General features: G+C 41.3%; 1 protein-coding gene across 2 annotated transcripts in view; it reads left to right on the top strand.

Moving 5' to 3' along the window:
• Positions 1-5,463: 5,463 nt before the first annotated feature.
• The window catches only part of si:dkey-237i9.1 (SEC14-like protein 1), a 31,113-nt gene continuing 12,525 nt past the window's right edge, over positions 5,464-24,051 (top strand). For both annotated transcript variants that reach the window (XM_062388084.1, XM_062388085.1), the window contains exons 1-4: positions 5,464-5,796; positions 7,204-7,293; positions 22,555-22,704; positions 23,703-23,834. In XM_062388084.1, the coding sequence (XP_062244068.1) occupies positions 7,231-7,293; positions 22,555-22,704; positions 23,703-23,834 (345 nt within the window). In that variant the 5' untranslated portion in view covers positions 5,464-5,796; positions 7,204-7,230. The remainder of the gene's footprint in view (positions 5,797-7,203; positions 7,294-22,554; positions 22,705-23,702; positions 23,835-24,051) is intronic.

The raw sequence follows: 24,051 nt of genomic DNA, 5'->3' as shown, positions 1-24,051 counted from the left end.
TTGAAAGATTCAGGATGTCAGATTTGTGTCTTGTTCTATCGAGGCCCTCTGCTGGCTGTGTTCTCACATTGTCAATGGCAATGGAATTCCACTTAAATGAAAATTTGTGTGAGGTGTTAACTGACGTGCTGCAATGAATTGGGTCAATAAATTGATTAGTTGATAGAGCATTTATCAGCCACAATTTTGATACATTTGCATTTTTGTGATTTATTTTTTATGACTAAAATTAAAAAGCTTTGGATTCTTGGACTGTTTGTCAGATAAAATACGTCATTTGAAGATGTCACCTTGAGCTTTGTGAAACTATTTGCTATATTTGCTATCATTTTATAATCAATCAAACAATCAATTAAATTGTATTTGTATAGTCCATATTCACAAATCACAATTTGTCTCAATGGCTTCTTGAACTTAACAGTTAGATCATGAATAAAGGAGATGACCTGCTGTAGTTAACTTAATTATTAGTTGTGTTCCTGTTGACTGCAGGCTGCAAAAGTTCACAGCAAATCCAAAGAGTAACTAAATCACTTTTTCCAGCTGAACATCAATGTACCCAGGTATTTAGTAGTGCTGTTGAATGATTCTGGTCCAAATCTTGACATCAGCAAGTGTTTGAATTCAACACTTTTTGTGAATATGCATAGTGACTGCCTTCTACTGGTTAAAATCCAACCATTGCGATTGAACGTTGCCATTGGTTGATCTGGAAGCAGGTGACATATGTGGAGGCAGTTTACATCAACAACCCTCTCCTCATGTATAAATCCAAATGTGTGATCTATTCTCTACCTCTGCTACCTCCCTAATCTTGTCTGAGAGAGAGAGGCGACTGCAGTGCACACACACACCTGTCAGGACAGAACGGACATTATTGGTGGGGATGGCAGTGTGTTGCTACAAAGACATTCAGTAGTTACATAGCTTTAAAACCTATTGCAGGGGTTGGCAACCTGCAGCTCCGGAGCCGCATGCGGCTCTTCAGCCCCTTTGCAGTGGCTCCCTGTACAGTGTTGTTCATGTTGCGCATATTTTTCGCAAACGGTGAACTTAACGAATCAGTTTTCATATAATGAACGTGAGTGAACGTCACGTTTCTGGTAGGGGAGAGCGGGGTTATGTGAGACATTCAGGACCCTGAAAAAAAAAAAAACTTATGAAAAAAAAAACTTGCTCTGCCAGAGTGTCTCTTTTGGCTCATTTTGCTGGTCCGGATAGAGGGTTGGACGTAGAGGTAACAATGCCGCCCCACTTAACAGTGCTGCACTCATCATCCTGCAGCGCACATCATCCTGAGGCGGACATCATCCTGCAGCGCAGCGCAAGTCATCCTGCGGCGCACATCATCCTCCATCGCACATCTTGGGGCGCACTTCATCTTGCCACACATCGTCCAGCGGAGCACATCATCTTGCAGCGCACATCATCTTGCAGCGCACATCATCCTGCGGCGCACATCATCATCACCACATCATCATGCGGTGCACATCATCGTGCAGCGCACATCATCATCACCACATCATCATGCGGCGCACATCATCGTGCAGCGCACATCATCCTGTGGTGCACATCATCCTGGCGCACGCACATCATCACAGCACATCATCTTGCAGTGCACATCATCCTGCGGCACATAATATCATCATCATCATTGTACAGCGCACATCATCGTGCTGCACACATCCTCCTGGCCCACATCATCCTGCAGCGTACATCATCCTGCTGTGCACTTCATCCTGAGGCGGACATCATCCTGCAGCGCAAATCATCGTGCGGCGCACATCATCCTGCGGCACATCATCCTCCGGTGCTGCGCACTTCATCCTACTGCGCATGTCATCCTGCAGCGCACATCATCCTCCAGCACACATAGTGGGCGCACTTCATCTTGCCACACATGGTCCCGCGGAGCACATCATCATGCAGCGCACATCATCCTGCGGCGCACATCATCATCACCACATCATCATGCGGGGCACATCATCGTGCAGTGCACATCATCATCACCACATCATCATGTGGCACATATCATCGTGCAGCGCACATCATCCTGTGGCGCACATCATCCTGCGGCACAAGCACATCATCACCGTACATCATCCTGCGGCGCATACCATCATCATCATCGTGCAGCGCACATTGTCGTGTTGCACACATCCTCCTGGCCCACATCATCCTGCAGCGCACATCATCGAGCAGCACACTTCATCCTGCGCACATAATCCTGCTGCGCACTTCATCCTGCGAGGAGGAGGGTTGGACCTAGAGCTAGAAGTTCCAACCCACATAACAGCCTTTTGATTAAACTTGATATTCTAACATTAAACAATACAGGACAAAATCGATTTATTTATGTGGGTCTAGATAAGTACATAAATCTAGATAAGTACATAAATCTAGACCCATTTTGAGAAGTGATGGCCTATTTCAATGGCAAGATATATATATATATATAAAAACTTTCGTGCTCTCTGTGCGCTCTGCGCTCTGTGCTCTCTGCTCGCTTTGCACTCTCTGCGCTCTATGCACGCTTTGCGAGCTTTGCGGTCTCTGGTCTCTGCGCGCTCTGCGGTCTCTGCGCGCTCTGGGCGCTTAGCACTCTCTGCGCTCTATGCACGCTTTGCTCTCTGCGCTCTCTGCATCGCCACTTTCCCGTCTCCAAAACGTTTGTACGCATGGGTCAGAGTTTGCGTGAAAATTCTCCCGTCAAGTTTGATTTTATAAATCCCAACGACTGCGTGAGAATTAGTATATGCACGTTTCAGGCCCCTTTTGTGCGTATGCAACGGTTATGCATTCCATTTCAGGAGCGGGTGAATGTGTGTGTGTATGTCTGTGCGCGCGCTCCCAGCTTCTTAACAGTTAAAACAATGAAAACACCAAGTTTCTCTGGTCACAGCTGATCAGAGATCAGCGCCGCAGCTTCTTGATCAGAGTAGAAGCTGCATTTGGTTTGTACCGAGCTTCACTTTCTGTGTCCGCCTCCAGTCTGACTTGCTCTAAAGTTTTGTTTTAATATTTCGTCATCTAAAATATGCGTCACATCCTATTACGTCCCGGCGCTCTTCCCTGCAGGTCGCTAATCTATAGTGTCCAACCTCCGGCTTCGGTAAACTAACCAGGGACGAATCCCCCAAAAGAAAAGTCTGGGAGGTAAATAGAGAGTTTAATTCTGCATGGACATATTAATTTGCTTTCACTGCCAACGATGCAGTTTTACCTGTATGCTTGATATGTGGCGAGGAATTAGCAAACACAAAAAAAAAAGGTAATGTTTAAAGACATTTCCAGAGCAAGCACACAGCATCTTCTGAAAAGTACTAAGCTGTAGATGAGGAAAAAAGGCCTCCAATTATAAAAAGCGCACTGTGGCATAGGTGCCTTGACTCTCCATTGTGTTATGGCCTCACTGACACTGACATCACCCCCTGTATAACCCCATTTTTGTAATGCATTTAAATGAGGAGAATTGGTTTTTATTTGACCCTCTCATGGCTCATTTGTTGAATTTGGGAGTTGTGTGTCTGTGGATAGCATTGTGAAAGAGTCTACTTCAACCCAAACTATGATGTTTTCCTGAAACAAAACAAACTACAGCTGAAAGTGAGAACGCACTGACGCTTTCTGTCAACATTCTATTTCCCTCTTAGATTTCAATGAGCTGTAATTGCAGCTATTGGCCGTTAGAGGTCCCTGCACATCCATTGAAAATATTGTCAAGCCATAAAGTTGACTTTTTCTTTTTCTGTTCAAACAGAATTTTTTTGTGATCTACTCAGTTATTGATCCAATGTGGCATATCACTAAGATGCATGATCAATGTACCTCAGGCTCTTGATCACACTGATGATTCTGAGACATTACAGTTACCAGGTTTGTGCTTTCAGCCTGGCCAGCCCACTACACACCCAACTTAATGGTAACTTTGTTCTGTTCTCACTCAAGGAAGGTGATGTTTGCATGCTGATCCAATGAACAACACACAACATGATGACCTTTTGCAGTGACCTGGATTGAATTATATGAACATACAATGACAGGTGTAAGTATTTCTAATGAAACTGTTGAACTTTCACATTTGCTGTAGGGACAGACCTTGGTGTAAGCCATGAATTCAACTAGCCTGCCCCTTGAAACACAATCGCCTTAATGCTATCATCCACCGCCATCGCTGCTAAACCTCTTACATAATTAGGATGTGAGTGTATTTAACTCTGAGAACTAAACAGAAGCTTACAGGCCACAGAAGTCCAGACATGTGAGTCGACAAACAAAACACTAATGTCCGGAACATATGAGCTGGAAAGATAATTTGTCAAAAATTTACTTAAGCTTATTAAAATGTGTTTTTCCCCTTTATTACCTCCACCAACGATTACCCAAAAAGACCTGGATTGATAACCATGAAACCTAGTAGAAGAAGAAGGCAGTATAGGTCAGGAGTTAACCAACACAACTTTGGTACAGATCTGGATCAGGGGGCATATCCAGTTTCTTCTTTCTATTCTGTACCATTTATGGAGACAGAGTTTCTAGAAAATATTTTCAAAAGGATTCATTGATGTTATGCCACAAAAACGACATGAATGTGGACTGCTCTTGCAGTCCTCGGGCTCCAGAAGATATTTGTCTTTTATTTTTTGGTCTTGTCTCCACAAATTTTGCTTTTGGCAAGATATTTGTTTTATTTCCCGGCATATTGACTCTCCAACAAATCAAAGTAAAATGATTATTTGGACTATGCCACTTAATAAATCATATATTCACAAATCTAAATATTGTAATAAGTTATTGGTCATTATCTTTGAGAAATTCGTGTAGTGAACAATAATTTTTCTTAGAGGTACTCTGAGTTGTGCGACATTATAAACCATACTCCGCAGTGACCAGGCCTACTCATCAAAAAATACCCCTGTGTGTGTGCGTGTGTGTGTGTGTGTGTGTGTGTGTGTGTGTGCGCAGAAGCTTTGAATAAGCAGGATCAGTTAACATCATCCCCATTTACTGTTAATGCACAATCTGATAGTGTATGAATCTGCACTCCATTGCAAGATATCGAGCTTCTGCTGACAGGAAGACTGTAAGCATATGTTAGCTCAGGCACAACAGACACACAACACTGCACTGGAAACATGTGACAATCATCTGGTTTCGTTAAAAAAAAACATTACAAATAAGATTTGCATTGTCTCATGTATGACTGCACGGGAATTCACAGGACATAGTTTGAAATAAATCCTTAAGGCTGCTAACAGAGGGTCTGATTTGACATGAATCACATCATTGCTCACTCTCCTCTGGTGTTCGTCATTCACTGAGCAGACGTGGTCAGTGAACGCAGCACTGCGCTGCCCTGTGAGGTGGAAAAGAACTGAGCTCTGGAAACTGGGGGAACTGGGGGAGGAGCGAGCGACGGCGTCACAGGCGCGATTACCAGGAGAGAGAGGAGGAGGTGACAGGCAGAGGGACGCAGTCCTCCTCCGGCGACACTGCTCCTGTGTTTGTGTGTACGATTACACGGTGAACGGTTCTGGATTTTCCGTTTATCCCTCTTACTATGCCTTTCATCGCCGTACTGTGAGCCTGCATCGACGGTTGGCTTTGTAGCTAGATGGCCAGCTAGCACGGCCACGCTAACTGTTGTTAGCAGCTGGCTTCATCTCTACACGGACCCGGCGAAGTGAAGAGCCGAGGAGCTGGAATGGCCAGAGTTCCCTCGGATACCTCTCTCAGAAGACACAGCGACTAAGCAGACGCAACAAATCCACATTTCTTTTGAGTTCCGAGTCACCGGTAAGCACGATTTGTTCAATTTAGGTCAATTTAACAGCGATCTGTAAAGTTAGCGCTAGCATGCTGGCTAGTCTCCGCTAGCCACTGTTGTGTAAGCTAACGTTAACAAGTCGGCGTGGCAAATGTTACTCACTAGGTGTTAAAACAACAAGTGTTGGGATTTCCTTTCTAACTAGAAATATATAACACCTGCTGACAAAGTGTGATATTCCTCAGCTGTGGCTCAGCTCAGACTGTCGGCACATCCTGCTCCATGGACACCAGACCAGAACAGACCACAACAAATGCTAGAAATTAAAGCGTTCAAAACATTGGCTGATATCTGCCGGGTCCAGTGGAAAGCGTGGTTAACCAACACTAACACAGGCATTAAGCATAGACGTTGGAGAAGGATAAACCGATGTGATACTTTAATAGTTGTAGTCAATCACTTAGACTCAGAGAGAGAGAGAGAGAGAGAGAGAGAGAGAGGGACTGCTGAATGGTGTGTTTGGAACCCTGTCATCCTCATTCTCTTGATGAAGTAATTGTTTTGCTTTGACGTGTCTTTGTTGACGTTGCGGACAGATCCTGAAGCATGGCGGTAATTATGTGTTCATATACGTGTTGTTTAGTTATCAACACTGTGGCGACCTGTTTGTGTTCTGTCTGTGGATCCTACAGCCCGGGTATTATTAGTCCGCCTGCCCTGATCCCTCTCAAAGTAGTGCTGTGCCGGGACTAGGCTCACACCCCTCCTTGCAGCCATGTTCCCACGCCATAGCAATGTTTAGAAACGTGTATCAGCATGCTGACTGGAGATCAACTTCAAGGCAGAGTGTTTGCTTCATGAAAACACATGAACATTTGTCTTTTACAACTGGCACCTTTCAAACGACCAGAATACTCCTTTCCTTCTGCTTTCAGCTCAGAGACTTTGTTGGATCATTTCTTGTACGATGACATGAAGTGACTTGTATATACCTTTGACCTGAGCTCCTGCCGTTACTGTAGTTGGACTTAGTGGAATAAATCCCCAGTAGTTTGTAGTGAAATGCCTTAGCAGCTGGACAGTCCCTGATAAATGAGCATGCAGAACATTGAGATCCTCATCCATGGCTCCAAACACCCCCCTCGCTGCTCTTCACTATTCATGCTTTTCTTGTTGTTAGCGTGGCTAGCCAACACACAGACACACAGACACACACACACACCCCTGTGCCTGGCATCAATCAAACATCAAGTCAGCCAAAACACACCTTTTATTAAATCACACACAGAGACTCTTATAATGATGTAGTCCTGACAATCACTCAGCAGCAGCACACAGATCTCGGGATGATGCCATATTAAATGCAGCCCTAAATCAGGTTTGATTTATTAAACTAAGATCACGACTCTTTCTTCTCTGATTGCTTTCTTCTTCAGGGTGTTGGTGTCAATCTAATCCCCATCATGGTACAGAAGTACCAGTCCCCCGTGCGGGTGTACAAGCAACCCTTTGAGCTGGTGATGGAGGTAAGTGTCTCTACCTGTATGCTGGTCAGCTTTGTATTGCACTCCATAGATTAGGAATGGGTGAGAATTTTCAAATTAGTAAAAATCCAAACAATGAATCCAATTATTGTCTGTGAATGGTCAGTTTCTCAGTTATTAGCGAATGGTGTCTTTGCCTGCATCCTTATCAAAGATGCAGCGTTAGGTAATGCTGGTGGGTGGGCGCTTCAGGGGTCACCCTCAGAGGGTAGTCATTGAATTACACACCTTGCTTTTCATTTGTTCACATAATTAAAATGCTGTAGCTTAAGCAAGACTGCAGTGCAGGCAGTTTACTGCCAATGTTTCTGCATCTTCATTACACTGAGAGTGCTTTCTGAGCAGCTCTGTCAGCATACATTTTTGAATCAAATAAAACCGCCATCACAACTAAAGCGTTGAATTATAGGAACAGAGTTGAAGCTGATTTAGTGTGAACTGTGAACACACCGACCGTATCCGCATGCTGGCAAGTGCTCTACTTGCTAGAGAGAGGTTATACCTCTACAACATACACCAAACTCTTATGTCATGTCGGTAACTCTTCACACACGCTGCCATGTGTTCTTAGCCCACCAAGCTCCAGTTGATCTTTTTTTAAATTGAGTGTGAATTTGAATGTACCTCTCGGTTTGCCTTGGTGTTTCTGTTGACATCTATGCTTTCTGTATGTGCATTTTCCCACTTATGTTAATTTTTATTTTGGTGACAGAGAAGCTGCACCGACTAAAATCTTCAGAGGTTGCACATAGAACAATTTGAGCCACTGATGATTCTCTGTCGGGTGACATCTGTTTTATTTTTAACACTGAAAAGAAGCTATATCACATATACTAGGACCTATAATCAGGTCACACAGCAGATGGATGGTTTACTCGGCAATGATTTTACCTCAGCTGCTTATTGTTGGTTATGATGTGTTAGTGCATCCCTGCAGTCTTTGCCTTATTATGCAAACTCACTATTTTAGTCAAACATTTGAACTAGCAAGAGGTCCATTATTTTTGTGCTGTTCCTTTCTCGGCTTCACTTGTTTAAATGACATCGAATGAGGAAATTAGAGGGAAATTAATACATTTTTTACAGTGTGTTACTTTTAGCTCTGCAGGTTCGAGACAGGTTCCCTTTTGTTTAAAATGAAATCAGCTTTCTAAACCAGCCTGAAGGAGGGTGCAGAAGCCTAAATCTCCTTAGCACTGACTGGATTGAGCACTGGGCAAACCAATGGCTATAAATAGAGGGCTGGTGCTGACACCTGGATCTACACATGAAGTCAAAGGGGGGAATATTAATAATACCAAGTCAGACCTGCATGGGCTTTATGGGACAGAGTTACTTTTGAGAAAAATGACTGGAGTAGCTCTGGGTGCTTTAAACAAGAGAGGCAACAATACAGTGTAAGTCAGATTTTGTTGTAGAAATAAAGGTTTCCTTTGTATTGTATGACATAATGGGTGGGACACAAGCAACATGGTCAGAATCAATTGTAAAAAAATTACATTTTAGTTTTTATTAAGCTGGGTTTGCTATGTTCTGATTATTTCCCCTTTTGTGACTTTCCTCTGCAGTGAGTGTTTCTGCAGACACTGCAGAGCAGACTTAATGGTGTGTCACAACCCTTGCTGGCTCTTTCTATTGAAAATCCAGTGAAATTTCTTCCTCTAAAGCAGGTCTTTCGTCATTGCAGCAAAGCAGTGTAACAACATCCTGCGCACTCTTTCTGTTTTGCAAAAAAGAACCAGCTGGTCATTTTGAAGAGTGGTTTAAAAGAAATGCACATGGCTATTTATGTGTAGTTCAACCATCTTATTTCTCTCTGCAGAGCCTCGTCAGTGGTGTCTGAAATATCTGTCAGCAATGGCTTCTCCTTTTCGTCTGTTGGGGGATTATATTTGACATTTTGCTTTGAGGAATTTAGTGTTCTCTCTCTACTTGACTCTGTTGTTTGGATACTGTCAGTTCTTTTAAATACCAATTTATTCTGGTGAGGGTTAAATCCAAGGCTCTACATTCCTCCTTAAATGCATTCCTTTAGTCTAGATGAAATACAGCCTCTCCTCACTTTGCCTCAAGGAGCCACTTGGCTCACTGACAGGTGCAATCAAAGTATTTCAACCTCTCGTCAAAACTGCTGTGGTTTGCCTGTACGGTTACATAAGGCAGGCCAGGATCTCAGATCCCCTTCAGCTGTTTTTGTTCTGCAGTGTTTATTGTACCCACAATTGAAAATGTTATAATCTGTATTGTGGTTGCTGATAGCTATTTGGCAGATTTGACACTCTTCTTGTGAATTCAATTGAAAAGAGTCCAATATGATAGTTTAACAATCTGTAAAAACAATTATGACATAACTGCTTTAGAAAAGATACAGCTCTGATTTAAATGATAATCAAGTTTGTGTTTAAGAATGTTATCTATCGTTGGGTATTGTAGTTTTCTAAGGATTTGGGCATATGGCTATTGTGAAGTTCTTTTAGATTGCAACATTTATGAAGAGCTGTCCAAGTAATCTGAACAGGCCTTGACTTGACTCTTAATTGAAGACTATATTTGATGATGTCCCACAAAGTGATTTATTGCAGAAACAATGTCAACTGAAGATTGCATGTCACAGACGAATTCTCCTCAAAATACTGACAAGATACCAACGGTGCCAGAGTGAAAGACACTATGTGTGTGCTCCTATAGACAACTTCCCTTGTAGAACGACTATATGTTAGAAAAGTAAACAACACAGCAACACTCTCATCCTTAACGACAGCTACAAGTGTAGTATTGAGTAGCTTGCTGCCTTCTTATCACTTCACAAAATTGGCTTGTATTTGTTGAGGATCCCTTACTTTAGTATTTTTTAGTTTTGAATATCACCTTCAGCCACAACGGTCCCTTGAGTCAACTGCGACATATCAATAACAGGAAATGCATTTGATGCTGTTGCTGCTTTATCGCAGCAACTCAGTCTCAGAGCCCCTAGCCTATCCTTAGGGAGTCAGCGGAATGTCTAGAGAAAAACACATTACCCCGTCCTGTTGTTGTTTCAGGCCCAAAGGGACAGTTGCATCTGGCACATATCCAATAAAGAAGAATGACTTCAGTAGTCACCAGAGGAATAAAACCCTGACTGACCCTGTGATAGACACTAACTTCTGACTTCGCGCTGTCATAGTTGATCTTGAAAGAAAGAAAATGGCTTTCCCTAAAGTCCCCCAACTCTAAGATTAGCACAAATTCAACAGAGAGAGGGTATTAAGTGAGCCAAAGCTCAGCCCGTTCCTTGGAAACGTGCAGGTCTGTGGCGAATCCATGAGGACAACGTGCTTCGGTCCTGCCCCTGTCCCAGTAGAGTTTCTAGGAAGGAACAGGATGTGCCATGCTAATGCCACCATCAGGGAATGTTTCCTTGAAATTTGATCCTCTATATCACACTCCAAGAAAGTGGTGGACTGAAACCTGTTGCTTATTTAAAAGCTAATTTACCTTTTCCACTCCCCCAACTTTTGAGTAATAATGCCCAAAACTCCTTCCCAAAATGAAGATGAGTGAATATATATGAGTGAGATCTTGCCTCCTCCTGAAGATTTTTCATGAAAGGGTCATATATATGAGTAACTTCACTGCCTGTTGCATTGTCTAGGCAGGAAAAGGACAGTATTAGGTTATAGCCAATCTATCAGTAAACACCTGTCTCGAATTTGAAGAAGTTAACAAAGTATAGCCATTCTACAGACATAATCCAGTCACAGCTCCAAAATGAATATTTGGAGACTGCGAAGGGCTTAGCCAGATGCTAAGTCTGCACCGTATTGAGGATCATTTATAATACTTTAGGATCAGGACAGACGCACATTAAAGGTCTGGTCATCTTTTACCGTGTCAGAATTCCTGTCTGGATGTCGTCACTCCGATTTGCCGACAAACCGCGTTCACTTTACACTTAAACAATAAACATTAAATACACTTGAACACACAATACGATATGTACACAGCCAGGGCATCAGTATTAAAGTGAAAAATAGACAATATATAGAAATTAAATTCTTTGATACATTCTTTTGTTATTCGATAATTGTTTTCAGAATCAAATCTTGAGGTGCTTTGAGATTCCCAGACTTATTACATCAGTCAAAAATAGGTTTATAGTAAATCTCTTAACATTTCTGAAACAGCTAGTTCCATGCTTATGTAAAGCTTTTTTCCATTCAAATATGGCAACATCTTACTTTCCTGAGTTTAGGCTGATCTTTTTTCAAAATACAATGCTACCTCTGCAAAGACGAGAACTATCTGACTCTGTTGATTGTGTCATCTTCTGTCCGCACACCATGTGGGAGTGGCTGCAGGGAATTTTTCATTCTGAGCTTCCATTGTGGAAAACAGAAACATGAGCGTTTTATTCCCAAAAAAATGCATGCAGTAGATGCACATTTGTTTTGCCTGTCAGTAAGTTAGCTCACCAACACCGGCACCAAAACCCAACTGTTCAAGATATCAGTTGTCACATTGTTAATGCTACAAACATTAAAGGTTATGAAATTAGGTCAATCATACTTCAAACCTCAAACTTGAATGACTGTCAGGAGCACTAATTAACCATGTTCAGTCAGCCTAATCCCACAAGTAATCTGCACATGCATATGGTAACAATTTTTTTTTTTGGGGGGGGGGTTCTAGTTTGGTGCTGCAGTTCATATCCTGTGGTCTGTTAATTGTGTTATCTTTTGCCCCCTTAACTAGTTAAAGTTCTTTGCTCATCCTCTAACTGTTTGTATGTGGGTCACCTGTAACAAGTTTGTCGAAGTGTCAGATTGCTAACACATTATTTTTGTGCCTATTTAGTGCAGCGCCAGCGTTTCTAAACGTGGCTCATCCCTCCTCTCCATGTCTAACCTGGCTCAGTGAAAAGCAGCCTTGCCAGGGTGACATCCTGTCCCACCATGTCCTGACCCACTTATGGCCAGGTCTGGTTAAGGCTTCGGCAGTCCAGTTCTCTAGCGCCTTACCATCACAGACTTACTATTTTAATCCGCCTGTGTCTCAGGCCGTGTCTAAAATTAACAGTTTGATCCATCTGCCAATGAATGTAAAAATGTATGAAAGACTCATGACAGCTATTTGAATTCACATATTTCATTAATTTATTTTACCTAGGAAGTTTGTATGTGAAACTCACTCTTGTGTGGCACAACCAAGTCTTGAGTCCAGGGATGTTAGCCCACCTGGGGGCCATCCAGACTTCCAAAGTTCTCTGTCATCTCCTCTGTCCTGTGTCTAATGGATGTATTCAAAACAATATTGCAAATTAATACAGGTTCATTATTTATAGTGACAGTCCACTGAAAAATAACTAACCTATATTATGAGTCTGTAGCGGTGTGGGAGATAACATTTTGGGGCAGCCACATAAGTGTATATCCCATTAGCGGTAGTCATGTTACTTTAGTCAGCCATGAAGTTAATGCTGAGCTCAGGATAAGAGCTAAGTTAACCCAGTTTGGACCTAAGCGAGTGAGGAGAGAGGTGTTCCTAATGACTACACAGGCTCACCAAAGCATTGGATTAGATTAATATTGTACATGTTACAGAACCAGTGATAAGATACCGTTAATGTGCCGCCACATACTTACAGAATCTCTTAGCAGTTAGCGCTTGTTGCTAGCCATAGCTCAATACAGTTTCCCTGGTTCTGAAAATGATATCATCACATCTCTTGTGGCATACCATAGTGACAGTGAACAGTGAAGGGTCAGATAAAGAATTGTGAAAACTACTGTCACCAGTATATTTACTCACACATTACTGTATATGCCACTGTACATTATGTATACTGTATATTATACTATCTGTACAGGAGAATAGAGCCGGTCTAATTCCAAAGATACCCCATTCTCTCTCCAAGCAGTACCCAAGGTCAGGTTATAGATAAAGGACCAACCAACAGTACATTGTTGTGTCTACGCTCATGGACTTTCATATCTTACTCAGTTACGCTGACAGAGACCCCATCTTTAGCTCTTTTACATATTTCACCAGTGGCAAGACATGAGGACACAACGTGATTTAGGATTCATACTTTAGACTAAACTATTCAATAGACTGTCAACACCTATAGGTAACATTCTAGCCATTCATGGATGTGCTGTTAGAATGTGTGACGCAAGTAGAGGTAGTTATACTGGGAAGCTGTTGGAGACATCTTCAGACTTGGGGGGGGGGGGGGGGGGGGGTGACAATTGCTCATGTGACTCTGTTAGCGTTTGTATGTTGTTTCACCTTCTGGTCTCCTTGATATCAAGGCTACATTAAAACCTTCTGCATAAGACATCAGCTGCTGCCTGAGTTCTCCTTTCACCTGCTTCCAGAAAACTTCCATCACAGTAGTGATGAAAGTTATTAGGGAAGTAGGCCTATTTCAGCAACCGACCAATGGTCACTGACCTCATTTGTTGCATGCTAACAATTTATCTAACATTAATTTGATTAATCCATAGATTTTGTGTTGTTGAGGTAATGTCTCCATTGAAAAATAGTGCGTTCAGGTTTAGTGTGCCTGCTCCAGTGACAAGTTTTACGATATAGTGGTTCATGTTTGATTTTTTCATCGGCTTCCCAGTACTGTACCTGTCTGTTTCTGGTTCAGAAAATGTTTCATCCACTCTACTGAATGAATCTGTCAGAGCTGTGCCTGCAATGACTAATTCACTTACTCAGCTAGATGCTTTCTGCTAAAAACAATGAAGAGTAACAGCCTTGGGCGAAGAGGTTATCGTCCGGTGTGTTGCTTTTAAAGGAGGACTGTACTGCCAGCACCATGTGGCTTTGGGGGCCTTTGAGAAAGATCTGGAGCTGATTTTATTCACCCATCACCAGTATATCCATTCAGTCTCTTTGCTGCTGCTGCAAGGTCGAGATCCTGCCCCAATAGCTCCCCTCCCCCACTCAGCTCTGCAAGACACAGATGAATATATACGCACATACTCGCCCACAATGACCCTTTAGAGCATTTTAGCCTGCAGTCATGCTGCAGTGGATAGTGACTCAGACCTATGCAGCAGCTATGTGACGTTCATAGGAACATGGGGAGTATATTGTAACAGTGTTAACATTTGTTTTTGCAATTGCATTGAGCTGCCAATATGTGGCAGGTAAATGCTAAATGCGTGGCGTATTATCTGTTGGTTGACGTTCTTTCCTTTTATCCTCAGCTTTAGTGTTTTGAAATGAGTAGCAAGATAACATTGGTCTGAACTGTTTTAATACAGTTCTGTGTGAAGCTTTATTATCCTTCCCTGTTTCATATGTGTGTCTTTTCCCTTCCCATTTGTATGCATCCTCACATGCATGCCATAGTCAAGAGCAATGATCAGAAATCACCTGGCACTCTGTCCCCCTCTTCCCGCAGCTGTCAGCTGCAAGAAATCTGATGCTAGGGAAGTTTCAGCAGCATTTACTGTAAGCACCCAATTAGATCTTCATCACAGTTGATAAAATAACTGGACTTTGTATTAATGGTGGTAGAACAAGCAACACAACATGCTTGGCTCTCTTTGGAGGAAGTCCTTAATGCTGCAGTTTTCCGTAACTTGTTGCTCATGAGGAACTAAAGTAATTCATACTGTCATTCATTGTTTCAGCCGTTTTATGTAATAGCCTTTGTTTAAGTTTAAGCTTTGACCAAGTTATGTCTTAGCAAGCCTTATAACAATGGAAATGTGTGTAATCCAGCATTTCTTGTTCTTACTCTGAGGACTTTTTGATGGTCGACAGATGGACATCCTGCTGCCATCAGTTCCCTAATGTGCACACTTATCCAGTCATTTATACATAACCAAGTAGACAAGCACTCCAGTTAAGCATTTTGCACAGCCTACCAAATATTTAGGACTTGACATTTATATAAGGTCTGTGCATCATGCAGATTGTCCCCCTCCTCTCGAGGGAGGTCAGTGGAAGGAGAGAAGTGGGTGGTATGGCATGCAGAGACCAAAGGCTCTATTGTTGTGTCTTTTCAATCTGGAGATTGTTCTCTATCATATCCCACATCTAGTCTACACCTAAGCTCAAATGCTTTTGGGGCCGAGGGTGGAGAGACTTTGGCCAGTCTTGAGTTAGTGTTGCTATTACCCTCGTTGACCTCCGCCTGCTGCACCACTCCTCACCTAAATTCTGGTTCACGTGTGAAAGGAAAACTATGAGAAAGTCTACACCAAATTCTAGGGCTGCTCGATTAATCGAAATTTAATCGTGATTACAATTATGGGCTCAAACGTTCTCCAAACTACTATAATCGAGTTGAAACGATTATTCTGCATTTTTTTCGAAATAGACGTGCTGGAAAAGCAGGGAGGGCAGCAGCAGACCATGTAGTGGCCACTCCACACACCGCTATTCTCAAGCGCGCTCCCACCTGGCTGTTCAGACCGGTCACACCGGACCTGCATTTCTCCGTGCCGGTCAGAATTAGGGTTGCCATCATTAAGGGTTTGAATAAAGGGACACCGATATCCTGGTTTCACAGAGGAATAAGACACGCAGCCGTCATCGGTGTTTACCGGAACTGGAAGTTATTACAAAAATAAAGCATAGACTTCAGAATAAGGGCACATATTAATAATCATTTAAATAATCGTGCTTTTGATATTGTCCAAAATTTTTTTCCATAATCTAGCAGTCCTACCAAATTCCCTGGAGATCCTCTGCAGGTCATGTCTGAAATGGCTATGGTAAATAAATCTCACAGAAAACCTTATGGGACCAAACCATTGTCCTCCCAACATTCTGTGGATGCTAAAACTTAATCACGGTTAAATTTTACTGATCAATAATGGATGTCAAGAAGACGCTCTAAATTGCACATAAATTTTCATTGTTACACAGCATATGCTCAAATATACAAACGACTCTAAATCTTCAAGGCACAGTCGCATACATTTTCACAATCTTCGAACACTGAAATAAAAGTATATAGCCAAGCTTTTGCAAGATAATTGTCATTTTGAATGGGCAAGGAATAAATACCTAAATTCAAATAATTGCTGGGGTTTTCCTTGTTAGGTTTCCCGAGAAGATGCAGTAATGGTAAATACGATACAAGGAAATACAAATAAACGCATACCTTCACTTTTTTCGTTTTGGCATCAACAATGAGAGAGTTCCATTATTATCTACCATCACCATTACCCTGATAAACCTGTCTGAAATGAAAACCTTAAACGTCTAATGTAAAAAGATATTGCAACCACTTCACTCATGTGTTTTGTCCCATACTTTACCTTTTGGATTTTGAGTCAGTTTAGGAGCAAGACAGACTTCTCAGTCTCCCTGCCTCCCCCCATTCATCATCAGTGACCTAGGTTGGAGTTTATAGCCTTGCTGTCAGAATTTATGTAACGGATGCAAGCCAGGTTTTGTGCGTCAGGCCATTATTGTCAGAATTGGGTATTGTCTTAATGACAACCTTCCTCAAAAGTTGTTGTGAGTTTGATTGTCCACCACGCAGCACCCTCACATCCATTTAAGCCAAATAGTTGTGGTCATTCACATGGTCAACAATACCCAACATTGATCCAAATAGGTGACTGGCCAGCGTTTGATCTCAACCACTTTAGTGACGTCCTCAACAGGTCCCACGATTGCCTGAGGAGGTATATGGTAACTCATACTGATTTCTGTAAAGTAACATTGGCTGAGTGACGTCATACCCTTGTCAGTGGTCCTCACTCAGAGCCATGTTTTGTTTGTATGTGATGTCAACGCTGGTGTATATTCATTAGACCATTTGTTTCGGGTCTTGGAGGACGTATCAGACTGAAGTGTGGCATCCCTCTGGATTCTATTGCCTGTTTATCAGTGTGACTCACGTGTGAGACACAGAAAGGTCTTGAAAGGGTAGAAGGATAGTGTTTGTTTCTCAGGCAGTGCTTGTTTGCACATGCTGGTTATCCTTTTGTGTATTATACAGTTTTTGTATGCTCCTGGCTTCTGAGACAAAATGTCAGACTCATTTGTGTGTCAGGCAAACAACAGGCACAGTTTGCTATTTACACATTACAATGAATCAACCCATGAATAGAACATCTCAACTCTTTACCATACTGCACTGTTATTCCTCTTCCTCCGTGAGTACTTAGATAACATCATCCATTTGCTGAATCCAGCCTTTGTGCACTCTGGGTGTTTTCGCCTCATCTCCAAGCTTTCGTCGTCAAATATCTTAATCTTAAGTGCACCCTACCAAGTCGTTCTGCTCCTGTGTAACAAAAGCTGATGGGATTATATCCTTGGCTGTATTGAATTTCGTGTGACGGCTTCAGGAAACTTGTTTTATCAGAACATCTACGATAAAGTCTGTTGATGTCTTTCACAAGTTGCAGCTCGATCTATTTCTTATGAACATCTGTAGATAATAACAACCATTTCATCAGATTGTGCATCAGTTGCTATGTTACAACAGCTTGGCCCTTGGGGTTTTCTTACTTTCCTTCCAGGCAGGTGATACAATTTTGTGTCAACATATTTGCACTCTGGAGCCATGAAAGTACACATATAGTTAATGAGTCACGGACAAATATTCATATAAGCTAAGTATATGTACACACAAAGAGTGTGTACAAGCTGTGTTGTACTGGCCATTGGGCCACTGGCAGAACCACTTGGCTCTTCTTTTCAGTCACGAAAATAGAAAATTTGTTGGCCTTGTGTGACCCAAACAATTCTAATGACATTATTGTTTAAGGCCGGGAGCAGTGAATATAATTTATGATAGTTTTGCTACATGTTGGTGCTGTACATAAAATTGTATAGGAGATACTAACTCAGTACTAATTCCTAGTAAGCAGCATCAAAGCTAAGTGCAATTTCCTGTGTTTGTTAATGTTAATATGCATGTGTGACTACACATTTAAATGGCTCACATGTCAGGTAGGAGGGCCCATGAGCAGAACTTGGTTTAAGGCCCTGACGAACGTTTTTTGGGTAGTTTTTTCTTACTCTTGTTGAGGGTTAAGGGCAGAGGATGTCACGCTGTGTTAAGCCCCTTATGTGCTGTGTCCTAGTTAACTTTTCCGGAATTTGTTTGCAGGTTTGTTATGCTTTAAGATCAAGATGGATAATGACTGGGCTGTCTGCCATCATTCCAGTAAATTAAAGGCGTATACATGCATCTTGTAGTCCTTTGTATTCCGAAAGTGTTTTATGTATCCCCACGGAGCTACTGGATTTCCTGAATCTCCCTTCCTGAGCAGAAAAATATCTAAGTTTTCTTACCTATGCCCTTATCCACACTGCCTGTGTTCCAATGGGGAAAAAGTTTTCTGTGTAAGCAGGAAGGGTTTACGAAACCATGCATTGTTTTTGTATTTTCACTTGTGTGACCCTGAAAAGCACATAGAATCTCCAGCCATAATTCCATGATCATTACACATGGATTGACTTGTTAAATGTGTCCTTATTTATCTTATCACCACGGTGACCAGAATACTCGGTTTTCTTGGTCTTTCTTATTCCCGCACTGGGTTTTGAGCAAGACTGGAAACTGGGATTTTTTTGGGGTATATTTGTTTTAATTTTTTCAATGGGCTGAAGGGTTCCAGCAAAGAGTTGAAGCAGGGGACAGATAATATTTATGTGATGGAGCTTGGTTACCATGGTGGTTGGCATTGATATGCTGTCAATGCTGGCTCCTTTTCGCAAAGACGGTCTAAATGAAAGGGCGCTGTCATGTATGCACATGATTGTTTGCTGTTAATATTATGCTTTGGGCGCCGACTGAGAATTCCCATCTTGCATTGTTTAAATGAAAGCTGAATGGAAACTGTACATCCTGGTGTCAGATTCATAGTGTATTGTTGTGCGGCTCTACTTTGTTTATTTTCAGCACACTCTACTTGTTATGCTGGATCCATTACCTGTTATTGACTTCAATAGATTCAGCAGCAGGTTCAAAGGCTGTATCGCATCGTTGAAGTTATTGCTATGTAATATTAGGGAAAGTTAGAAAACAATGAAGAAAAAATAATTGTCAAGTGTTACAAACTTCCACACTGTTTTCAAGAATATAACCCTAGCATAGGTCAGTTTACACTACTAATTATCTGGGTAAATACCAAATGACCTGGATATTGACAGTGTCATTTAAGTGACTTTAAGCTGTGTGTTTTGAGTAATGCACGAGGACTTCAAAACATGATGACCGGTGACTGAAAGAGGTTCTCTGTAGTTTCAGACGACATGAATGTTAACATTACATACTGGAAAGACTAGATTTCAAGGTATAACTAGATGCAACAGACCCGAAATGCTTTGTAACTGTGTTACTTTGCTAAATTTAGTACAAGTCTGATGGTATAAATATCTGTATGATGGAGTGTATGATAATTGATGATGGACCTACTTTCTCATCATTGTTTTCAATTTTCAATACTACTATCATCTATCGTGAAAAGTCTTATTATATTTTTCCTGATCACAAGCATCAAATTCACAGCAAAAAATGTTTGATTAATGTTTTGGTCTCATAATGGTCAAAGTGTTTTAAAGACTTTATTGCTGAAAGCTCATCAGTTGTGACCAGATTATGTCTCTCTGTGTTTAAAGAAAACAGGCAGCAGCAGCAGCAGCAGCATGCCCTTACTGACCTTTTGTGCACAAGGGACAGCTAAACATTGTGCTGTGTGTTTAGTCTGTTTTTCTCAAGCACAACATTATTCTAGTTTTTTTGTTGTTCATATAGTGGTTGGGTATGACTGTTGCTGTATGCAAGTCTATTGTGTGAGTGAAAGGTAATGGTGTTTTTGACAGGACCGGGCATTCGTGGTTGCGTTTTTTTGTTGAGGTACGGTTGTTTTTAAAGGGTGAAACTAATGTTTACAGTCAGTGCTGTTGTGCTGACGGCAGGACAAAGCCTGAACCACAGTGTTCCAGAGCATCAGGGCTGAAAAACAGTATTCACAATTCCCTCAGTGGACAGTAGGCAGCTGAGTGATTCAGTGGCCCTGGTGTGGTATGCCAGGAACTGTTGAACCCCACTGACTGCCTGATTGGACACAAAACAAACCAGTCTCTGAACCTACCCTCGCGCTTGTTTCTTTATCAGTACATGTTCTGAATGTAGCAGGTTTATTCACACTAGTCGTACAGATGAACCATTTATATTGATAGTACGTGCAAATTGGTCGGTAATTACAAATTGCTGCGATTAAGAACAAATAATTGAATTTAAAGCCTAATCTTATTTCACACACTCGCCTGTTCTCGTGGTGTTCACAGGACCGCAGACATAAGGTGTGTCCTATGCTCCACAGAACACAGTGCTTTTATCAGCAAGGTTCAGCTGACACTAATTCAGCCAACCGCAAAGGTCTTGTGAGAAGCACTCGTTCTTCCAGTTGGTCCTGCACAGTCTGTCCTCGCTCTTTGCACTTAAATCTCAATTGGCTGATGAAGTGGTTGTATAGCAGACGATAGCAATACACCATTTCCTACACCACTTCCTGTCTTCTTTTTCTTTCTATATTGACTGTCTTTGCATCCCTGATTTTATTTTAATGTAAAAATCATTCGCTCATGAATGCATTCCTTCACTTCCTGGAGACTCAAATTTCAGGGTTGATTGTCAAATGAGAAAATATGTTTTTTTACAGCAAGTTCAAATGACGTAAGAGTCGCAGACCAGCTAAGTGTTATGACTACCTTTTATCACAAGCATATTTCAGTGTTTGAACTTTTCAGTTATGAAACCATGCCAGTCAGATCGAAGATGGGAGACTGGTGGCGATAAAAAGAAAATGTGCTGCTGCACATTATACCAGCCCCGACCTTGTTGCATAACTGCTGGCTTGCTGCGTTACAAGAGCCGAGTTTGCCTATGTTTTGCATTTTTGACAAAACGTAATTTAGAGACACACAGCTGAGCCTATAAATTCATCTACTGTGGCTTAACTGAAGTGTTAAGCCACAGTGCAAAGGAGAGTTTGTTTGGCGTCTCATGTGTGTGTGTGTGGTTCCAGATAGCGCACCATAGCTCCGCCCCCTGTCCCCGCGCACTCACTCAGGGAGACACAGTGAGATCTGAGCTCGTTCTCGTGAAGCAGCCTCTCAGTGACTCACTGCTTCTTAACTATGGAAACAGTGAAAACACAGAGTTTCTCTGGTCTCAGCTGATCAGAGATCAGCGCCTCAGCTTCTTGATCAGAGCAGAAGCTGCAGTTGGTTTCTATCGGGCTTCAGTATCTGTGTTCGCCTCCAGTCTGACCTGCTCTTGCTTTTTGGTTTAATATTTCGCCAACTAAAATATATATTTTTAAGCTACTAGGCTGCAGCTATATGTTTCTATTTATTTCAAAATAGGGTACTTCTTATTTCATACATTTTCCACAAATATGGGGAGGACTCAAATAGCCCTACACAGTTCTGTGTTTAATTTGTTTCAAAGTAGGCCGACACTTGCCTGTGTATTTTGTTTGTTTGTTATTTTGCTCCTTGTCTGTTTGAGAGGCCTGACTGCAGCAAACTTGAAAAAAAGAAAATGTTAAGCAACGGTTTAACTGCACTATAGGCTGAGTCCTTCTTTACCTGAAATGTGCACTTTATAATTTTACTTTGTACCGCCCTGTTTGGCAATGTCAATAAAATAAAACATTTGCATAAAGCAAGCCAATCCACTTTCCATGTTGATAAGAGCATTAAAACCCCCAAAAAATGATGAAGAAAAAATTAATGAAGGGACATTTAGAATAGATACAAATTTGCGATTAATCGCGATTCATTTTGAGTTAACTATGACATAAATGCGATTAATTGCGATTAAATATTTTAATCGTTAGACAGCACTAATATTAACCATAATTTGTATCATAAATATAGAAAACAAGTTGAATCAAGAATATGCACATTATTGGTTGTATCTATTCTGCATAGTTTATTCAGTAAGATTTCATGTAGTTGCACATCTGCAAACAAACGCCCTCACCAATATATCTGTAAAAGGCTTTTATCAGACATTAACTTCGACATATCAGCCTGGCTTTACTGGAAATCTCACCGAACAAGAATTTTGTGTTGAGGGTTGAGGATACAGTTTAATAAAGTGTATAAAAGTGTTAATAAAGTGTATGGTACGTTTGGTTTCTTCAACCAAACGTTTCCCCACAGAGTGTAAACTTAATACTAATGTGACTCTGAAGAGAAGATGGAAACTTTTATAAGAGCCACTGTGTTAATTAACTGACAATTCTCTTTCTCTTTCAGGCCTATGAGCGCAGATTCCCCACCTGTCACCTCATCCCCATGTTTGTGGCAAGTGACGTGTTGGTTAAAGAGACCAGCGAAGACGGTTCAACCAACAGAATTGAGCGCCGCTGTGCCCTGGACGTGGACGCTCCACGCCTGCTCAAACGGGTATGCCATTTATTAGATTATGGGCATCTCATGTGCAGTGCCCTCATGGTTATTATGATCCCCTTCTGCTTCAGAGGATCAAATAGTTTTTAACTACAACTGAAAACGATTAATTCGTTTTTTAATTTGTTCACAACCTTTCTTACACATAAACAATAGGGCTGCAATTAATGATTATTTTGAAAATCGAGTATTCATCAGGTAAAAAGACTAAAGCTACATTTACCCTTTCCAGTAGTTTATTCGAAAAGCAACCTCATTTTCTGGTACAATTCTGTTTTTATATGTATTATAGACATCTGTAACTTAATTATGATGATAATTCCAGATTCCGTTATCAACAATTGAATTATGGCTATTCAAAAATCCAAGGTCAACGTATCTTTAATTTTCCTCAATTTATGATGCCTTAAACTAAGTTTGAACCTGTTGTATGTATATTATGTTTTATATGTCATGAACTTGAATTATGAATAGTCAGAATTCAATTGTACATATCTAAAACTGGAATAAAAATATGAATTTAATGTTATTTTCTATAATATAATAATTCAACTGAATTGTAGATATCTATAATGATAAATAGGGAGTTTGCAGCTACAGTCTCTGAAGGTTTTAATGTAAAGTGATCCCACACTTTTGACAACTTGTCACTGCTGTGTCGAGAGCGATACTTGTCTCTGCCATTTCTCAAATGTATATCCATAGAGGAGTCACATGAGCTAAACAAGGCACAGGATTGGCTGGTTTACTACCCTACCTCAGGGATGTGTGTGTGCCAGGCATTATAACTGACGAGACGAATCGATTACCGAATTTGTTTTCAACTATTTTAATAAACGATTACAACCGATTTAAGTTAGTTTGTTAGTTAGTTGTTGCAACCCTAATACACAATGTAATATATTTGGGTGTGTTAATTTTCAAGCTAATGTTAAAATGTTCTGCCTCATGTTATAGTGTCTTGTAACATGTGTTGTTGTGTGTATGGTTTGCAGATCGCTGGTGTGGACTACGTCTATTTCAGCCAGAAAAATACTCTGAACAGAAAGGAGAGGACGCTGCACATTGAGTCCCATAATGAGACCTTCTCCAACAGGGTCATCATTCATGAGACCTGCTGTTATTCGGTCAGTAGAATACATTCCACCACAAAGCTTGTAACACATGCGTGTGAGTTTTTTTTTTTGAATGCACGGTGAAAATCAGTTCAACCCATTGTGTTTTACTCAATCGCTTATCTACACACACAAACAAGTAAACACATTTTGTGAAGCTGCTCAGCTGCTGAATGACGAGCTGCTGCCAGCAAACCAATCTTGATATTTGTGCTTCCTCTAATCTCTG

This window comes from Platichthys flesus, chromosome 5 (genome assembly GCF_949316205.1).
Source record: "Platichthys flesus chromosome 5, fPlaFle2.1, whole genome shotgun sequence".
Lineage (NCBI taxonomy): Eukaryota > Metazoa > Chordata > Actinopteri > Pleuronectiformes > Pleuronectidae > Platichthys > Platichthys flesus.
The sequence above is the reverse complement of the archived record's forward strand: the minus strand, read 5'-3'. Positions and strand labels throughout refer to the sequence as shown.